General features: G+C 42.7%; 1 protein-coding gene across 3 annotated transcripts in view; it reads right to left on the bottom strand.

Annotated features, from left to right (window-relative positions):
• The window catches only part of rsrc1 (arginine/serine-rich coiled-coil 1), a 107,262-nt gene extending 91,396 nt beyond the window's left edge, over positions 1 to 15,866 (bottom strand). Inside the window, exons 1-3 of one of the 3 annotated variants that reach the window (XM_046389120.1) lie at positions 15,718 to 15,866; positions 14,987 to 15,177; positions 11,121 to 11,243 (exon numbers count right to left, since the gene is read on the bottom strand). In XM_046389120.1, coding sequence (XP_046245076.1) covers positions 11,121 to 11,243; positions 14,987 to 15,168 — 305 coding nt within the window. In that variant the 5' untranslated portion in view covers positions 15,169 to 15,177; positions 15,718 to 15,866. Of the gene's footprint in view, positions 1 to 11,120; positions 11,244 to 14,986; positions 15,178 to 15,630; positions 15,652 to 15,691 lie in introns of those variants that run through there. The other 2 variants (XM_046389119.1, XM_046389121.1) reach the window with 2 other exon arrangements.
• Positions 15,867 to 16,974: the final 1,108 nt, after the last annotated feature.

A 16,974-nucleotide genomic window follows, 5' to 3' on the forward strand; every position in this document is an offset into this window, starting at 1 on the left:
GGTCAAGTCATTTAGCAGAGTTCAAAGGCCTTCAAAGACCCCTCAGATCTATATGAACCTACAACGGCCAGCCAACGATGAGGGAAAAGATGACTTTCTGCAGCAAGATGTGGTTTCCGTGTGTGTGCATGCATATGTGTATATGTGCATAGCGGTGTGTGTGTCTATGCATGTGTTGCTGCATGCACATGTGTTGATTACCCGGCGTCTACGTGGCCGCATATGCCCAGTGTCACTCAGCCTCCTCATCGCAATCCTAAACTTGGCCGTCTGGTGTGCACCGGCAACCTCTGACCTCTGTACAGCCGCAGCTCGACATGACACCCATTAGCAGCTGGAGCCAAGGGGGGCCCTGGCTCAGCCACTGAGCCCAGACACAAGGTCAAGTGGAGGTCACACTCGGACTAGGTGCTAACTTGCCAACTCGCTCACAGCCACTCACGCAGTTGAAACCTCACTTTTCCCCTCCCTACTTCCATCCATCACAGTCCAGAACAATTAGTTACGCTGAGTTAGGAGAGAGTTGTTTTTTGTTGTCATTGCCTCCATCTGTGAAAGGGTGGAAAGCAGGGTGGGAGGAAAAAAGCTGAAGGACAGAAAAGGAGGAGGAGGAGAGGGAGTGCAGATTAGATGAGGGGAGACAATAAGTGAAGGACAGCAGGAGGCTATGAAGGGCGCGATAAGATAAAAGAGAAAAAGGTTATAAAAGTTGGGAAGTCAAGGACAACCAGAGTAACAAAAAAGGAGGTGAAAAGAAAATAAAATGATTGGGACTTATGGAGAAGACAGCGCAGGCAGCCGTGCTTCACATCAACCTGGCTCCAATTAGCAGGTGTGCTCTCAGACGCTCGCTCTCCCTCTCTCTCTGGTCAGGGAAGATGTATTTTTCTGCCTTTTATACGCATGTATTTATGAAGTGGTGGGAGATCTGAGGGCTCTTAGCATAACAGCCTTTTATTGTTTAAATGTGGACCGTTCTGGCCCGTGTGCTTAAGTGATTTAGGAACCTCACAACTCCGGTATAAGAAAAATCATAAACGCTGAGACAAACCATGTGGGTGGACTGTAAAAGGCACTGAGGAACGGGCCGACAAAAAGCAGACACACATTCCACTACTAAAGGGAAACTACACTTAATTAAACACCCAAGACACAACTGGAATAGCGCCCTGTAAAAAACACGGCACTATTAGTTTCGCGTCTTCAGTGGAATAACATAAAGTTGTCTCCTGACTGAACAGAGGCTTGTCTCATAGTTTCTAAAAATCTTTTTTTTATTTTTTATTTTACGAACTGCTGTCAAGATTGAACAAGGAGAAGGAGCAAGAGAGAGACGAACACATAAAGAGAGATCAAGCAATGAATAGAAAGAAAAAAACACTCCAATCCTCTGATGGGGGGGGTGGCTCTCCCCTCCATAACATCTGTCGCTTCTCGTGGTCTGCACGTCGAATGCACAGATTTAGAAGTAGACTGCAATGAAGGCAGATTTTTTTCATGATTTTTACTGTTGATAACTGAAAACTGACCCCTAAGTGAATCGATATTTTCTGGCCACCATTCTGTGAAGAATGTTAGGCCAAACCTTGCAGAGATAAGTAACATTTTACGGGATGGTTACATACAGCTTTCACAAAGTCCCAAATGTTTTTATAGAAAGTCACTGCCGAAACAGCCAAGACCAATATAATTTCTAATCTTTAATATGCATTTCATATCTTTAGTATTGTTCTATTTTGAAATCTAAGCTCTTATAATCTTTAGCAGGAACAGCCACACAGATGTCAATATTTAAGTGAAAGAGTCAAAAGATTAATTTGATTTCCTATGAGCTGTTGAAAGCAGGATCCAAATGATAGCACATGTTACACTGATGGCATAAATGTCTTCCTTACACATCTGCAGTAGACATGAGAGACAGGGTGCACACTTTGCTATCCCACTTGGTAAGAGTGTCAATACCCCGCTGAGTTTACAGAGAAATCTGGCAAACATCCACTCCGACAAAACTGTTGACTGCATTTAAAATAATTACATTTTTCCTGCTTTGATTTCAAGCCAAAATCACAATGTCGAGTTCTCTGTTCAAGCAGTCACAGAAGCGTTTCGCTCTTTGTTGAGCCAATCACGCGACAGTTGGCCACGTATCCTTTGAGCGGTCCATCTATCTCCGCTTCCTCCTCATGTCCTCGACTCTGCCAAAACCCAGAATGGATAGACAGAACAAAAAAAAAAAAAAAGGAAGAAAAATTTCAAATAGAAAAACTCATGCGCACGCTGAGAAAGTGTTTCATTACTTTCAAAAAGACTGTCAAGGTTTCAGTCAAGGCGCACATGATCATTGTTTCATTTCTCTGCCATTCTCTCTCATTTTTCTCTTCTTTTTCCACAAATAAATTACTAAACGTGTGAGTGAAACCACATGCTTGTGTGCGTGTGTGTGTGTGTGTGGTTCCTTCGCTTGTTCACGGTGAACTGACAAGTGCAGGCAATGGTTCCATTAGCTGGCAATTTGCTCTCAAGTTGTCCGGGAGGCAGAGGGAGACGGAGCGTTTTTTGGCAGGACAGCGCACATGGCTCTGCTTAGGACGAGTTAAGTGAGGTGCTCACACACATAATCCTCGGCCATCATTCAAACACTATTGCGACGCACACGCTCTCAAACACGCAAGGTCTTACATGTGAATATGACACAGCCTAAAAATGGAGATCAATGCCACAATAATGTAAATGTGAATGTACTGTGAGACATGCACATATTTACTTATGGTTAAAAACCAACTGATTAAAGTGTGCACCAGCCTGAATATGACCGCATCAGCATATTGTAAAGACAAACTATATAAGTGTACACATGATTCCTCTGAGACTCGGAGAATGATGGTGTCCATATGGTTTGAGCCAGAGCTTAACGAGAGTACAAGGTAAACGCGGCCCGACTGAGGTTTGTCCATGCGTGCTCTCAGAGCGCAGGTCTCTACGGACTGGCTCAAAACCTGGCCACTGAATCACACACAGCACATAAACATACCTCCCTCCCTCTGTGTGTGTGTGTTGCATGTTTAAGAGTGAACAGAAGAACTGTGGACAGACGGTGGCGTTTATCTGTGCATAAATTAAGAGCAGAAGTTATTAATTAAATTGGGGAGGGGGGGGTGATAAAGTACAACTTTGCTAATCGGCTACTTGGCAAGGTGACCTCTGAGTGCACCGGGTGTCATTTTAGGACCCGCTGTCCTGCTGGGCGAGTGGCACGAGGGGGCAACGTGCAGGTCCGGCTACAAGCAGCAGGCGAACGTTAGAGCCCCCACCCTGCCCCACCCCACCCCCTGCCTCGTTACTCTCTCTCTTTCACCGTCTCTCACTGCATCACTGTCTCTCTATCTCGCCCCCCCCCCCCCCTTCTCCGCCCAGAGCGTTATTAAACCCAGGGCTCCGCTGCGGCTCCAAACAGCTCAATGACAACATACAGGGCCTGCCAATTAGAAATAATTAGACAGTCATTTCAGTGGCAAGTCTTTTTAAGTGCATATATAACGATGCAATGATGCTTATTAGCTGGCCTGAGCCGGCGAGGACCAGGGCCTCAAACGCTTTGGTGCGGGAGAAAATAATTATGCCAGTGATCACAAAGCGAGCTGCACATCTCTGTACTTCACCTCCACGCGTTTCAAAAATCCACTTCATTAGCTCCCGTAATTAATCCTCCATTAATTGCAGGAAAAGCCCAGTTTACCTCCCTTCGTTTCTAATTATCATCTTATAAATAGTTATGGTTCTAATTAATGTGTTCATTAGGCAGGATATTTCTCTCAAAGCCTCGCTGGGAGCCAAAGGTCCGGCTCGGCTCTCTCTGAAGCCTAACCAGCCAGAAGGTGAGGCCATCCTGCCTGCATTTGCTTTTATTTTACTACATTCAACCTCCTAATTGGCATTTAAAACCCAATTTGGAAGAACTTCAAGAAGCTTAAATAGGAGAGAGAGAAAGCAGGAAAGGAAAGACAGAGAGAGAGAGAGAGATACATTTGGTGTTCATTTTCCTATGCCAGAGCTAAAAGCATTTCTGTCTCCGTCTTTCTCTTGGTCTGGCCAGACGGACGAGGATTTTCACTGTCATAAAGTGAACACAATGAGGGCTGACTGCATGGTATTAGTCTTTGGCATTATAGAGGATTTATTTGCAAAACTGTGCAAGTGTGTCTCTACCAAACAAATAACAGTATGAGTGTTATAATTACTGGGTTTCAGTCATCAAACAGCCACATTTTGTCTTTGGTATACAGATTTAAAGTAACTACTCTGGCCTCTATGATAGTTAAATTGATCACAAAGATTTGTGTTCATTTATGTAGCTTTTTAAAAAGGACAATTTACTCCGCACACTCGATGATGAGAGCTGGAAACTTCAGAAAACATCATTTCACTTTATTCGGAGTCGGTGTTTGTTAAATTACAAAACCAATGTAAACCTAAAGAATATATACTGTAATAAGATTTTATAACACAGTTATTTTGGGGAAACTTTCAAGCGTGCTGGGGCTCTGGGTAGTGATTATGCTCACTGTCATTTTTTGGCAAAAGAAAGTTGAATGTAATTATGGTGATTCCACTGTTTCTCCCCGACACCTCACATTATCTGGTACATTCATTTTTATTTATGACCCGTGGTCTTTATGCCTTTTTAATGAATCAGTTTATTAAATGCTACTTCTAAACAAGTGTGTATCTCTCTTAAGCCAGTATACCACCATGAATGGCCATCTGATAAAGCACATTATGAACAACAACAAAAAAAACTTTTCACAGAAAAACAGATTTTATCTTCTCACCTCCACCCTCAAAAATGTGAACAAGCGGAAATAAGGTTACAAATAACTAGAAAAGAAAAGCTGTTATTCTATTATTAGACACTAATCAGTTTCTTTGCATCTTGATAATAATTCAGGGCAACGCCTTTGACATCCTACTTATTTAACCCACACTTCATCTGGATGAACAGGTAGGCTTTCGAGACTTCACACACGCCTCCAGTGTCTGCAGAAAAAGCTGTTCATGTGTATTATTCAAAACACACGTATAGCAATAACATTTTCCCAACATTTCAAAGTCAATTAAATTAAAACATTTTACCGAACTACCACTCTTTATAAATGCATTAATGAGGACAATAAATGCTTTTTGAAATCACTTTGTGATTTAAAGTGTGCTTGAGTCACGATGCCCGAGAGATTCCCCCTTTTCACCTCATTCACACAAAAACACACTAACTTCCTTTTCCAGCCGAGTCTATAACATAACAGGCTTTATGTGTCGTTGCTCCCAGTTTGTTTAACAGATGGATAAAAAAAAGAGAAAAGCGACAACTCTTTGATGTTAAACTAGTCTTTGTTTGGGACCATCGGACTGACTCCCTCATTTGATCGTCTGTGCGAGAGCACTGGTGTGATGCTTTTTGTGAGATGAATTTTGTGAGCATGTTACACAGTGCAGACTGTACAGCTAGGTTGCTACCCAGGGGAGTGGACTGGTGTGTTGTGAGCCTGCAGGATGGAGGGGTGCAGTGGGGTGGGGTGAGGGGGGGATTTCCTCTGGCGGTGGAGGGGAACACTGCTTGCGGCGAGGCGGGGATGAAAGAGGCTGTCTGTGTCAGTCACTTATTCCTCCCTTTGGTAAATAAAGGTTTCTGACAACAAAGCTGAGCAGCGCTTGACTGGCCTTTACAGTAGATAAATAAAAAAGACAACACAGAGAAAGAGAGTAAGACAGAAAGACAGAGCGAGAGAGAGAGCGAGAGAGAGAGAGAGAGAGAGAGAGAGAGAGAGAGAGAGAGGAAAAGAGAGAAACACAACAACAAACGTGTTCAGATCTCACGACTGGAAGCATGTTGATTTTTATGGAGTAGAGAAGACGCAGCCGAACTAAACCAGGTCATCTTTCAGTTTAAATCAACACTTTGCAAGTCCAGTAATAGGGTAAGAAGGAAGAAAGGGCTAAATGTCATCCCGTGGAAGGGGGAGAAGAAAAGATGTTGAGAGTCCATGGGATAACAGACAGATGGATGAAAAACAGTCAGGAGCCTGCTCTTAAATTCCAGTGCGTTTCACTTGAGACTAACCTAAGACCACTATACAACTGTGAGAACACTACGTGAGATACTGCAACTTGAGAAAGAGAAAAGATTGAGGGGTTGTTCGCATTCTTCCTCCATCAGCACCGCTATGCATGACTTATGGTTCTCTCATAATGGCGAGATCTCAGCGCTTTGTTGAGAAAACTAGATTTCCCCTGTCATGTCCTCAAAACACACTCAGGACTGTTTCCCTCATGAAGCCAGCGACACCCAAGACCACCTGCCACATCACACACGCTTTAAACCGTGTGAATAAATATATGCTGGACACAAATGTGCAGAAAAATACATCCAGCCTGCCACCTGACATGGGAATTGCTGATCCAGGTGCAATGAAAAACTGGAAGACCACACAGCTGACCCACAATAAACTCTATGAGTTTCCTCATCCCACCTCTGTCTTCTTTACTCCCCCCTTTAAGACCCTTCAGTTTCTCACCTCAGCCCTCCGCGTTTCCCAAGCCGCCTGGATGACCTTGCGCGCTCTCCGTGTCGATGCTAGGCGGGAATAGCTATTGAGCAGATGTACGACACCTCATCTCATACAGGGGGAAAATTGCTGTGCGAAATAAATACCAGACCATCGCTCCACCGCTGCACTTACACACACATGCACATGCCTGGAGTCCTTCTGCGATCTCCAGTGCAAAAAGCTCAGCTCATGTGATGGAACTAAAACATCCACATTACTTACTTATAGCAGCCGGAAGACATGACAGGGTGGCTTAATGGTTGACTGTTTCACAACCAGAAGGCCAAGGCAATGAAACTAGTTAGCTCTGCGCGGCACTGCTCCTCAGTCGACCCTGAGTGCTGACCTCTCTGAAGGAGGGCAGCAGAATGTCCCTAAGGGGACCACTCAAGTGTCTCTATTGTGATTGCTATTATCATTATTATTATAACTATAACATATTTCTAATGTAGGCTCTAGCAGGTGAATATGGGGGTTTATTCACTCAATCACACACCTTGACCTTCTGTAGTGCACTGGAATTAAAATCCCACAGCGACATATTGCGTAAAGCTAGAAATGTATGTTTTCAGAAAGTTCAGAGTCATCAACAAAGGGTAAAGCCTGATTTGATTTTTACACTACACAAGAGTCATAAAGTCTGACTCTTTTTTTACATTTTAAAATGAGCTCTCTGAGTACCCGTCTTAACCAGCCATGTCGCACCTACAGTTGTTTCCCCAGCACCAGTTCCCTCCATCTCCTTCTGTTTCTCCAGTTTAGCTGAGATAATCCTGACTAGTGTGGTGGGTGGTGTGTTTAGCTTCTATCTATCTCCTCTAGGGGAAAGACATACAATTAGAGTCTCACACTCCTTAAGAGTGATGACAGCAGCCTAGTGATGAAACCTGCTCCACTGTTAGCAGGGCTAAACCCTGACGCTAGCACTCTTGCCCTGCTAACTCAACACACCCCTGAAATATTAATGAGGCAAATGAAAGCATTTGCGTGTGCCTTGCAGTATGAGCTCACCTATGTGAGCGTATGCATACATGTGCGAGCATCCACCAATGGATGAAGCGCTCGGCTTCTCTTTGATGGGTCGAGTGGTGGATCTGTCGCACCTGCCACTCCTCCGTGTCTTCTAACGGCTCCTCTGCAGCTAACTGTTAAGTGAATCAAGGACTGACAGAATGACTGACTGAGCCACACACATTTAACCCCTGCTGTGGTCGCCCATAAAAGCCCAGCGCTACACCACTCCGCCGAGCTCACCTAAAGATGTGCCTGTGATCCGACTGTGACGAGAGGCTGCTGTGTCGTCTTTGTTGGAATGGGTACATATCAGATCACTGTACGCCGCCGCTGCCATGCTCCACACTGCTCTGCCCCCAGTGGACCAGGCCACGACACCCCCCACACCCGCCCAACGAACATGCATTCACACAAATCTGCGTGTACATGCACGCTCAATCAACCTCATACACACGCACACACACACACACACACACACACACACACACACACACACACACACACACACACACACACACACACACACACACACACCAGCCTGGTATGCCTGCTCACATCAAAGAGAATAAACATTAATGGCAAATAGGTAATCTGCTCCTCTTGTCTGTTTTACATTTCAGGGCAAGATTGACTGCCTCTAGGGGACCGGGCCTTTCTCTGATTGAGGGCAGGGGAGAAAAAAAGAGAAAGAGAGGAGAGAGGGAGTAAGCAACGATAGATGGTAAACACAAGATAGAGCATTATTCTTATTTCATGTATCTCTTTATTTTTTATTTATACATGAGAGATTGAAAAGAAGGTAATAATATTCCCTCCCTTCAACCCACGACAGCCCCACTATGGTCCTAATCTTCTCCCCAGCAATATTCTGATGCAGACGTTATTATTCTCATTTCTCCTGAATAATATCCCTCTCTCAAGCCTATCTGTTCTCCCTACGCTTTTGTCTCTCCTCTTCATTTTCCTCTTTTAGGATCTTCTCCGCTCCCTCCCTCTCCTGCACTTATTCGATCTATTCTCTCCTCACTTTTCCATTCTCTTCTAACTTCTCGTCCTCTCTCTCTTTACTTCTCTCCAGTAGGTGTACTCGGTCTTCCTTTTGCTTCTCTCTTTCATATTCCAGAGGTGATGCCGGGTTGGTGTGGCTGGGGTGAGGGTGGCGGGCAGCACCTCATATCCTATCTGCGTATCAATCATGAGGTCCTGTCCACTCAATCCTCCTCTGATCCATCAGCCAGACTTTCAGCCAGCTCAGGCAGCATCATCCACACACACACACACCATTGACTAATGGTAGTCAGGGCACTTGTACACCAACCCACTTTCATCCCACGACCACAGTGGATGCACTGCAGAACGTGCAGCATCCCACAGCAGAGCTGCACAGTACTCGATTACAGCAAAAACACAAAGAACACTCACTGAGGAATATTCACAATATTTGCTTTTAATCATCTTATTATGGGTGTCAACTATTACTGTTACAGTCAATTAACTTCCAGATTCTTTTCTGGATTACCAGATCAATTGTTAGGTCTATAAAATGTCAGCAAAAAGTGAAAAAAATGGCAAAATCCCTTAAGTACTAAGCGGCATCTTCAAACTGCTAATTGTTACAAACAACAGTCGCAAAGAGATTCAGTTTACTATCAATCAAGACAAAGAAAAGAAACAAATTCTCACATTTGTGAAGCTGGAGCCCCCCCAAAAAAAGCTTCCATTTGTGCTTGAAAATTGACTAAAATAATTAACAGATCCTCAAAATTTTTGCTGATTATTTTTCTGTCCATCGAAAAATCAGTTGCTGACTAATCATTTCATAATTCACTTCTGAGATGACACATCAGAATTTCCACAAGACTGTTCCAATGCAAAAAAAAAAAAAAAAGGGATGTGGTCGTCAACGTCAAAGATTTGCATATATTTACCAATGCCATCATTTTCCACATCCCCACCTCCAACACCGCCTCCACCTTGTAACACCCCAGCACGCACTCCCACCAACACCAGCCCAACCCACCTGCTCCTCGCTCACCGCTAAGCCGATTACACAACGCAACCCTCCTAATCACGGTACAGCGTTTGTAAACACCAATGTCATCGACTGTAGTTCTAAATCTCCCAAATCCCATCCACCCTTCATCTCACACCACACCAGCAACGCCATTTTCAACTGATGTTTTAATCACCAGAGCCGCTGCGTGTGTGACTGCCACTGCACCACAGAGAGAAGGGGGAGAATGTGTGAAAACGGTCTGGCCAAAATTCTCTCCATAAATCATTTCAGTTCGCAGTGCAACACGAAAAAAAGTGTTGCTCGTTCTGAAGCCGCGAAGTGTTCCGTGACCAGTAGGGTGGCGAGCCGAAATGTTGGCGTCTTTTTACGGCTCCATCAGCCATACTTGTGTCAAAACGTCCCTGTTGCGTCATCTGTTTACCCTGACAACTCTAATGGAGATATTAAAACACTTTTTCCCTTTGTAATTAAAATGATCTCTGCTCTCCCCCGCAGCCATACACAAGTAAACAACGGGCCTTGATCACGCATATATTATGACAACCTTTTCTTCAATTGTGCATCTGTGCATGTTTTGTGTGTGTGTGAGGGATTTAAGAACAGCACAGTTTACTGGTTCATTAGCACCAGATTAGCTATGCTAATGACATGGATCACCACACACAGAGACTCTGCTATTATGTTTCTGAAAGGGATACACAACTGACTATGTGTGTGCGTGTGTGAGGAATGTGGTGCAGGTGTGTACACACTAGTCTTGTGCATGAATAAGTTAGGTCCTTGCAAAAAAAAAAAACCCAAGCTACACCAATAATAATCATAATTCAACAAAGTATGTATGGCTAATGATGTTTTAATTGCATTAATGAGTGAAAGGAGCGCTGCTGCCAGAGGAGATTTGGGAAGGACCGGACTGGTGTTCCATATGACCTGCTGTCTCTGCGGGTCCCCCCTTCATTAATACTCGCACAGTAAGACGGATAGTCAGGGCAAACCGAGACATAAGTACACGCAACATAATAATCCAGACCAAAGACACGAGTTTCCATGTGGCTCCGTTTGATGACATGAGACATAAATACAAAATGATGTGTTTGTTTACACTGAAGTAAACTTCCAAAAGTCTTATTGCTTTATTTAATAAGAAAAGTCTGTAATGACATTCCACATACTGATTTGTAATACAAACACCCAAAAAGTGTTTCAAGTCTAACTTTTTTGTCGTTCCTAAATGATGCCGCCATCGTTCATCACTCCTACTCTTTGTGTGTTATATATTTTGTCTTCAGTATGAAGAACATACATTGCAGAAAATAGTGAAAGCGACAGACAGTATTACTACTTTTTATTTTTGTGAAACTTAGCAACAGTATGAGAACCACCAAAGCCTCAAAAGATTTCTTTAAAATCAAAGGAGTTTGAAGCACAAACCGTGAGCTGTAAATGTGTGTGTGCGTATGGTGCGTGTGTGTGTGTGACGGTGTTACCTCCTGTCTCGGCTGCGTGACCTGTGTGAGCGGTGGCTCCTCCCTTTGTCTCTCTCCGCACTGTGACTCCTCCTCCTGCGAGATGAACTGTGGGAAGAACTGCTGCTGGAACGTCTTCTTCTCCTGAAGCACACAGACCAAAAACATTTAAACATTTAAAAAAAAACCACATTTAATTCTATTATTGGCAGGATCCTTAAAAACAAAACATCAATCAGACAGCAGGGCCCTGGTTTCTACAATTATTCATTGTGCTGTTGGGAAAGCAGCATCAGTGCAACATGTAAACTTGTTCAGAATGCCATCACAAAAAATATATATTTATTAGTTAAAATTACTTTTACCATGTTGATATAGCGTAATTGTACAGTTTCTCTTAGAATCAGAATCAGAATTGTCTTTATTGCCATGTAAGTGAAGAGGTTTCACATTACTAGGAATTTGTCTTGGTGACTGGTACATACATAGAACATAAGAACGAGTAACGTATAATAATAAAATAAAATAATAAGACTTGTCTACAATCCGTTAAACTAACCTACATAATCAAACACTTCCAGTATCAGCTCCCGCCTCCCTTGTGTTGTTATGCTCCACCCTACCAGGACAAGCAACATTTTTTGATCTTCTCTTTGTTCATTCACACCATCATCTGGAATTCTTAATTCCTAAGTCAATGCTGTATCTCTAATTTGTGTTGATGTTTTGTTTTGCGTTTTTAAGAGCAAATATGCCTGAAAGTCTCAGAAAACCTCACCTATTATCAACAGCGCTGACGGCAAATGAGCACGCTCGTCTACGGCGGAGAGCAGGAGCGCCATGCAGGCTGCCCTACAGTTCCACCACAGGGGCCCTTTGGTGCTCTGCTGCTCTTTAATGTGGCTACAGCAGCGTGTGTGTGTAGTGTCTATTTTCCAAACACCACTCACACCGCGTTCCTATTGATATCATGTAGCAGGAGGCGTTCATGGGGGTGAATGTAAATGCAGAACCCCCCACTTCTACTGCGCAAACAGTTTGAGCAAAATTCATTATTTAAAATCTCTCCTTTTGTTTCACCAAAGCCAAAAAAATACTCAAATCTTTTTGAGCACACATATCCCAAAAAAAAAAACACACACTTACACAGTCCTATGGGAGCTCTGCAAGATAGAGGAGGAGAGAAGAAAAAGCAATACAAATAACACAGAGGCTGAACCATCAAACCAAATTTGTACCACTTAGGGTAGCGCAGGAAAGATCCATTAGTATTCAAAAAGGCTGGATCCCATGAGTGCGGCCTTAAGAAATAAGTTCCACAGCCTTTGCACAACCACTTCACACACTGCGCAGAACCCATAGTGAGCTGAGGTTTATTGGAAAGTGGCGTGCCGTTCGTTCACACATTTTCTCAGAAGCCTCCGCGAAATGTAATGTAATAAAAACATAATGATTCAAGCACATGTTAAGTGGGAAGTGGTGGTTAAAAGTCTTTCACATGATAACAACACCTAACAAGGTGGATTTCCTGTGTCCTGTGCAATCACACACACCTTTGCCCTCTCTTGCTCCCTCTTCATATCTCACACACATATTCATGGCCACAATTCCTCACTTTATGCATATGCACTGTATGCATTAAACATAAACAATGTAGTCATGATGTCACCAGCCTAGAACATAAGGACTCTCCTGTTTTACCACAAGAGGGTCTCTATACAATGTTTGTATGTGGGCTGAAAATACCACAGAAAGTGTGTCCTCTTTAATATGAGAAGAAGAAACAAGTTTCTCTCTCACACACACGCACACAAGACTTTAGTTAATTGATCAAAATATATGGCTAACAGATGAGGGACTCTGGGCCCAGGCTTTACACTCACCATCCCATACAGCCAGGCAATGACTTCCAATCAGCAGTAATGGACCTTGACCAAGCCTTATAAATAATTACTATCAACTGGCCTTGTCTGACCAGCCACACACAGCCAGTGGCAGTTGTGGAGGGCGGATGGAGAAGGCCAGGTCCAGCCACTAGCCACTCGTAATGATGTCTGATGAACCTCCCTGTTTCTCTGAAACTGCTCAGGAACAAAGTGTGGGATTGTGTAAACATGAGCAGAATCTTATAAAACTGGCGTAACCTTTCATGTCTCAGCTAAAGACCAGCCTTCAGATTTCATATATTTAGTGAGACAATGAGCCCTCTAAAACAAAAGTACTTATAAAAAAATACTTTTTATAAGAGTGATCATAAATACATATATAAAATTTCTTAACAACTGTATACTGCAAACCCTGTATAGCTGTGATATGCTTCCTATGGGTGTTGTATGACCTGGTTCAAGTTAAACCCTTTGTAAAGCATGAACAAATACATACAAAAAATGAATGCCACAGAATTTCCTTTTATTGTCTGGTCCGACAGTCAGTAAGAACTGAAAAAGAACACAAATATCAACAAATCTCAGTTTGCTGAGATGTGCTTAACATTACAGAAGTCCTAAGTTAGATGCAGGTGTACAGGACGTAGCTGGGAAGGGTGCCTTTCCAGGAGTAATACATTACTTGATATCAGATCTGAAATGATCTCACATAGACTCACGTACTCGCCAATAACCAATGCATCATTTGAGACAGTATCAGAGCAATGTGTGATACTGGTATAATTATTACTATATAATATGACAGGCTAAAATAGTGTAGGCTGAATCAAAATGTTGCCGTTACATTTCATAACTGGGTGCCTGGCATTCACTGTAAACAAAACAGGTGTCCTTTTCTATAAACTATTTCATGTAAATCTTTATGTGACTAAAAATGCTCCTTCCAAAAAGGTATCTTCAATTGTCCTGAACCACAGCTAGCAAAAGCAGACAACATTCACATTTGCCATACAATAAAAACTGAAATGTAAACAACAATTTTAAAATCCAAATTCAGCCCTTATTCAAAGTGAAGGCAGGGGAGGTTTACATACAAACCAAAAGAAACTTTTTTTCTGTGATGACTTGCTTTGAGGGGCACCAAAGTGGTTAGCACTGTCGCCTCATAGCAAGAGGGTTCCAGGTTCGAATCTCGGTTTGCCCTTCTATGTGGAGTTTGCATGTTCTCCCTGCGTGGGTTTTTTCCGGGTACTCCGGTTTCCCCCCACAATACCAAAAACATACACAGTAGGTTAATTGGCTACTCTATATTGCCCCTAGGTCAGAGTGTATGGTTGTCTGTCTTTGTGTGCGATTGACTGGCGACCAGTCCAGGGTGTACCCCGCCTCTCACCCATAGTCAGCTGGGATAGGCTCCAGCCCCCCTGCGACCCTGACGGATAAGCGGTATAGAAAATGGATGGATGGACTTGCTTTGAAATTAAGCTACCTGACGTGCAGGAAAAAAACAAAACAAGTATTTGAGTTAATTTTGAGTAGTGGCATATGTCCATTTACCCACACGGGTTTGCCCCAGGGATGCAAAAACATGCTTTTGAAGCAACAACAAAACAATAATGCAAGTGACCACTTTGACAAAACTTACAAAACACTTAAACAGAACAGAACCGTTTGTTATTAGTAAAGTCCTTGCTTTTTCCATTTATGACAAATCCAAATACAAAAAGACTTTTTAGTGTGGCACAATGAATCATTCTCAGAAAACAAGACATGTAAAAACAATATCTTCGACCTTTGATTGAATTTTGCATCCATGGAAAAAGGTGAGCCACCAAGTTGTGAAGCTTATTTTGGCTTCAATTCATAAAAGAGGAAAGGTGAACTTTCTTTCTTTCATAATGAGGTGAAAATTGGGGTATCAGCACCAGAGCAGAGTCACCTACTCACTGCTCATCGCTGCTTTTCTGCAGTTAGAGAATAAAGCTCGCTGTGCCCTCTTACCTCCTGTCTCTGTCCCTGGAGCGAGAACGGCTCCGGCGACTGGACCTGCGACTCCGGCTGCTGGTCACCCTGCTGCCAGACGATGAAGACGAAGACGAGGAGGAGGAGGATGAACGACGACGCTGCTTTCTCTTCCTCCTGCTCCGACTGTCATCCTCACTATCAGACGAGTACCGACCCATGACAGTCAGCTGGCGTAACACACAGACACGAGTAGAGTTACTGATGAGCTAACTGTTAGCTGAGTTAGCTGAGACATACAAATAAAGGCATCGACGTGAACATGCTTAACAATTTAACAAAGCCAAGAGTACTTTTCTCTACGTAACGTTATTACAATGTGTTTAATTAATGTAAAGTTAGCATCTTTGACCACTTAAGTGGGATCGAAATGGCAAACTAGCGACAACACATACATTAGCTTATCATTCACATGGTGGTAAGTAACATTCATCCAGTTTCAACCATAGTTACAGCTATAGCAACACCGTTGTCGTGTTTGCCGTGAATATGAGAGATATAAATAAAACAATCCGTTTTCTGTGAAGGATAGCTAGCAAGCTAACAGTGCTAACTCCACTAACGTTTGGCTGAAGTTCTTATTTTGACTGAAGCCTAGCGGTGTAACAGTAAACAAGTCTTACATTTCAGTCAGTAAATGGTATATGAACTATAAACATGTTACAAAAAAATGAGAGACGCTACCATGAAATGAAAATCGCGCTCCTCACCTTTAAATCGCTGTGAAGCACCACAACTCAGCCATGCAACTACTCAGAAGACTCAACTAGTCAAACCGGAAAGCATCGATCGAGTCCGAGCAGCAGAGTCACACGCAGAGCAATCGATTGAGGGGCTGCTCTCGTCTGGTGTCATCATGGGTGTTTCACGATTTGCCCTAAATTTAATCTTCGGCCAGAAATAAGTCCTAAAAACTACAGGTACCATACTATTGTTTCTTTTCACTTTAATCATAATTTAAAACTGTTCAAATTTGATATCATATCAATATTTCAAAGCAGTTAAATGTTATTTTTTTTAGGTTAAAGTGCGCATCTTCTGTGCGTCTTGCAAGTACCAAAAAAAAAAATCATATTTCGATTAATGTATGACTGATGTAGGCTATTAGAGAGGAAAGGGGCTTGTCAAGAATGAACATTTTGACACCAGTACTGACATATACATGTGAAGTCATGAGGTCAGTGAATGGAGCACATCAACATGTCGTCTCATTTATTATTTTTCACCACTACACGATTTTAACGATTTTTAAACATGTCACTCTGCAGTCTGGTGAAAATATTCTAAACAAATAGGGCTATGATGTTAGTTCATTAAATATGTCTGGGCATTTTTCTTTTTCAGCTGACAATATCCACACGAATCATAACATAATCAAACACGTGTGAGTCGTGGGTCTGTGAAGGATCATTTGCATGAGATCATCCTCTCAGACAATAAGGTTTCACACCCAACATTGCACACAGAGCTGCAAGGGCAGACAAGAGCATCCAAACATTTATTTTTTTTCAGCAAAGTAGAATAATTAACTACTTCATGAAATTCAAAAACACATAACGGGAGTGAAGGTGAAACAACCACTGTATGACAACATGAATGACTTAATGAATCAATAACGCGCATAAGAATGGCTGACAGAAACAAGTTCACGGGCTTTTCACTGCAAACAGATAGGCTGCACATCGCTGCGATAAGGAATTCATCCTGCTTTGAGATGCAGAAATAATAGTAATTAATGCCTAAGGTTCAAGCTGAAACATCGTTAATAATTAATTAGGGGAATTGTTAGAGCCCTTGTGTGGAAATAGGGCTTTATATAGATTATCAATAAACAACGCTTAATTTTTGCATCAAATTCATCTCGACGTTTTCAAAATGCGGCTGTATCCCGTTTCTTGTCTGGCTATATGTTGCCTTCCTCTTCTCACTTAATTGCTCTCTCTGCGCGGCGTTCGCTTACCTTCACC

This window comes from Scatophagus argus, chromosome 5 (assembly GCF_020382885.2).
Source record: "Scatophagus argus isolate fScaArg1 chromosome 5, fScaArg1.pri, whole genome shotgun sequence".
NCBI lineage: Eukaryota > Metazoa > Chordata > Actinopteri > Scatophagidae > Scatophagus > Scatophagus argus.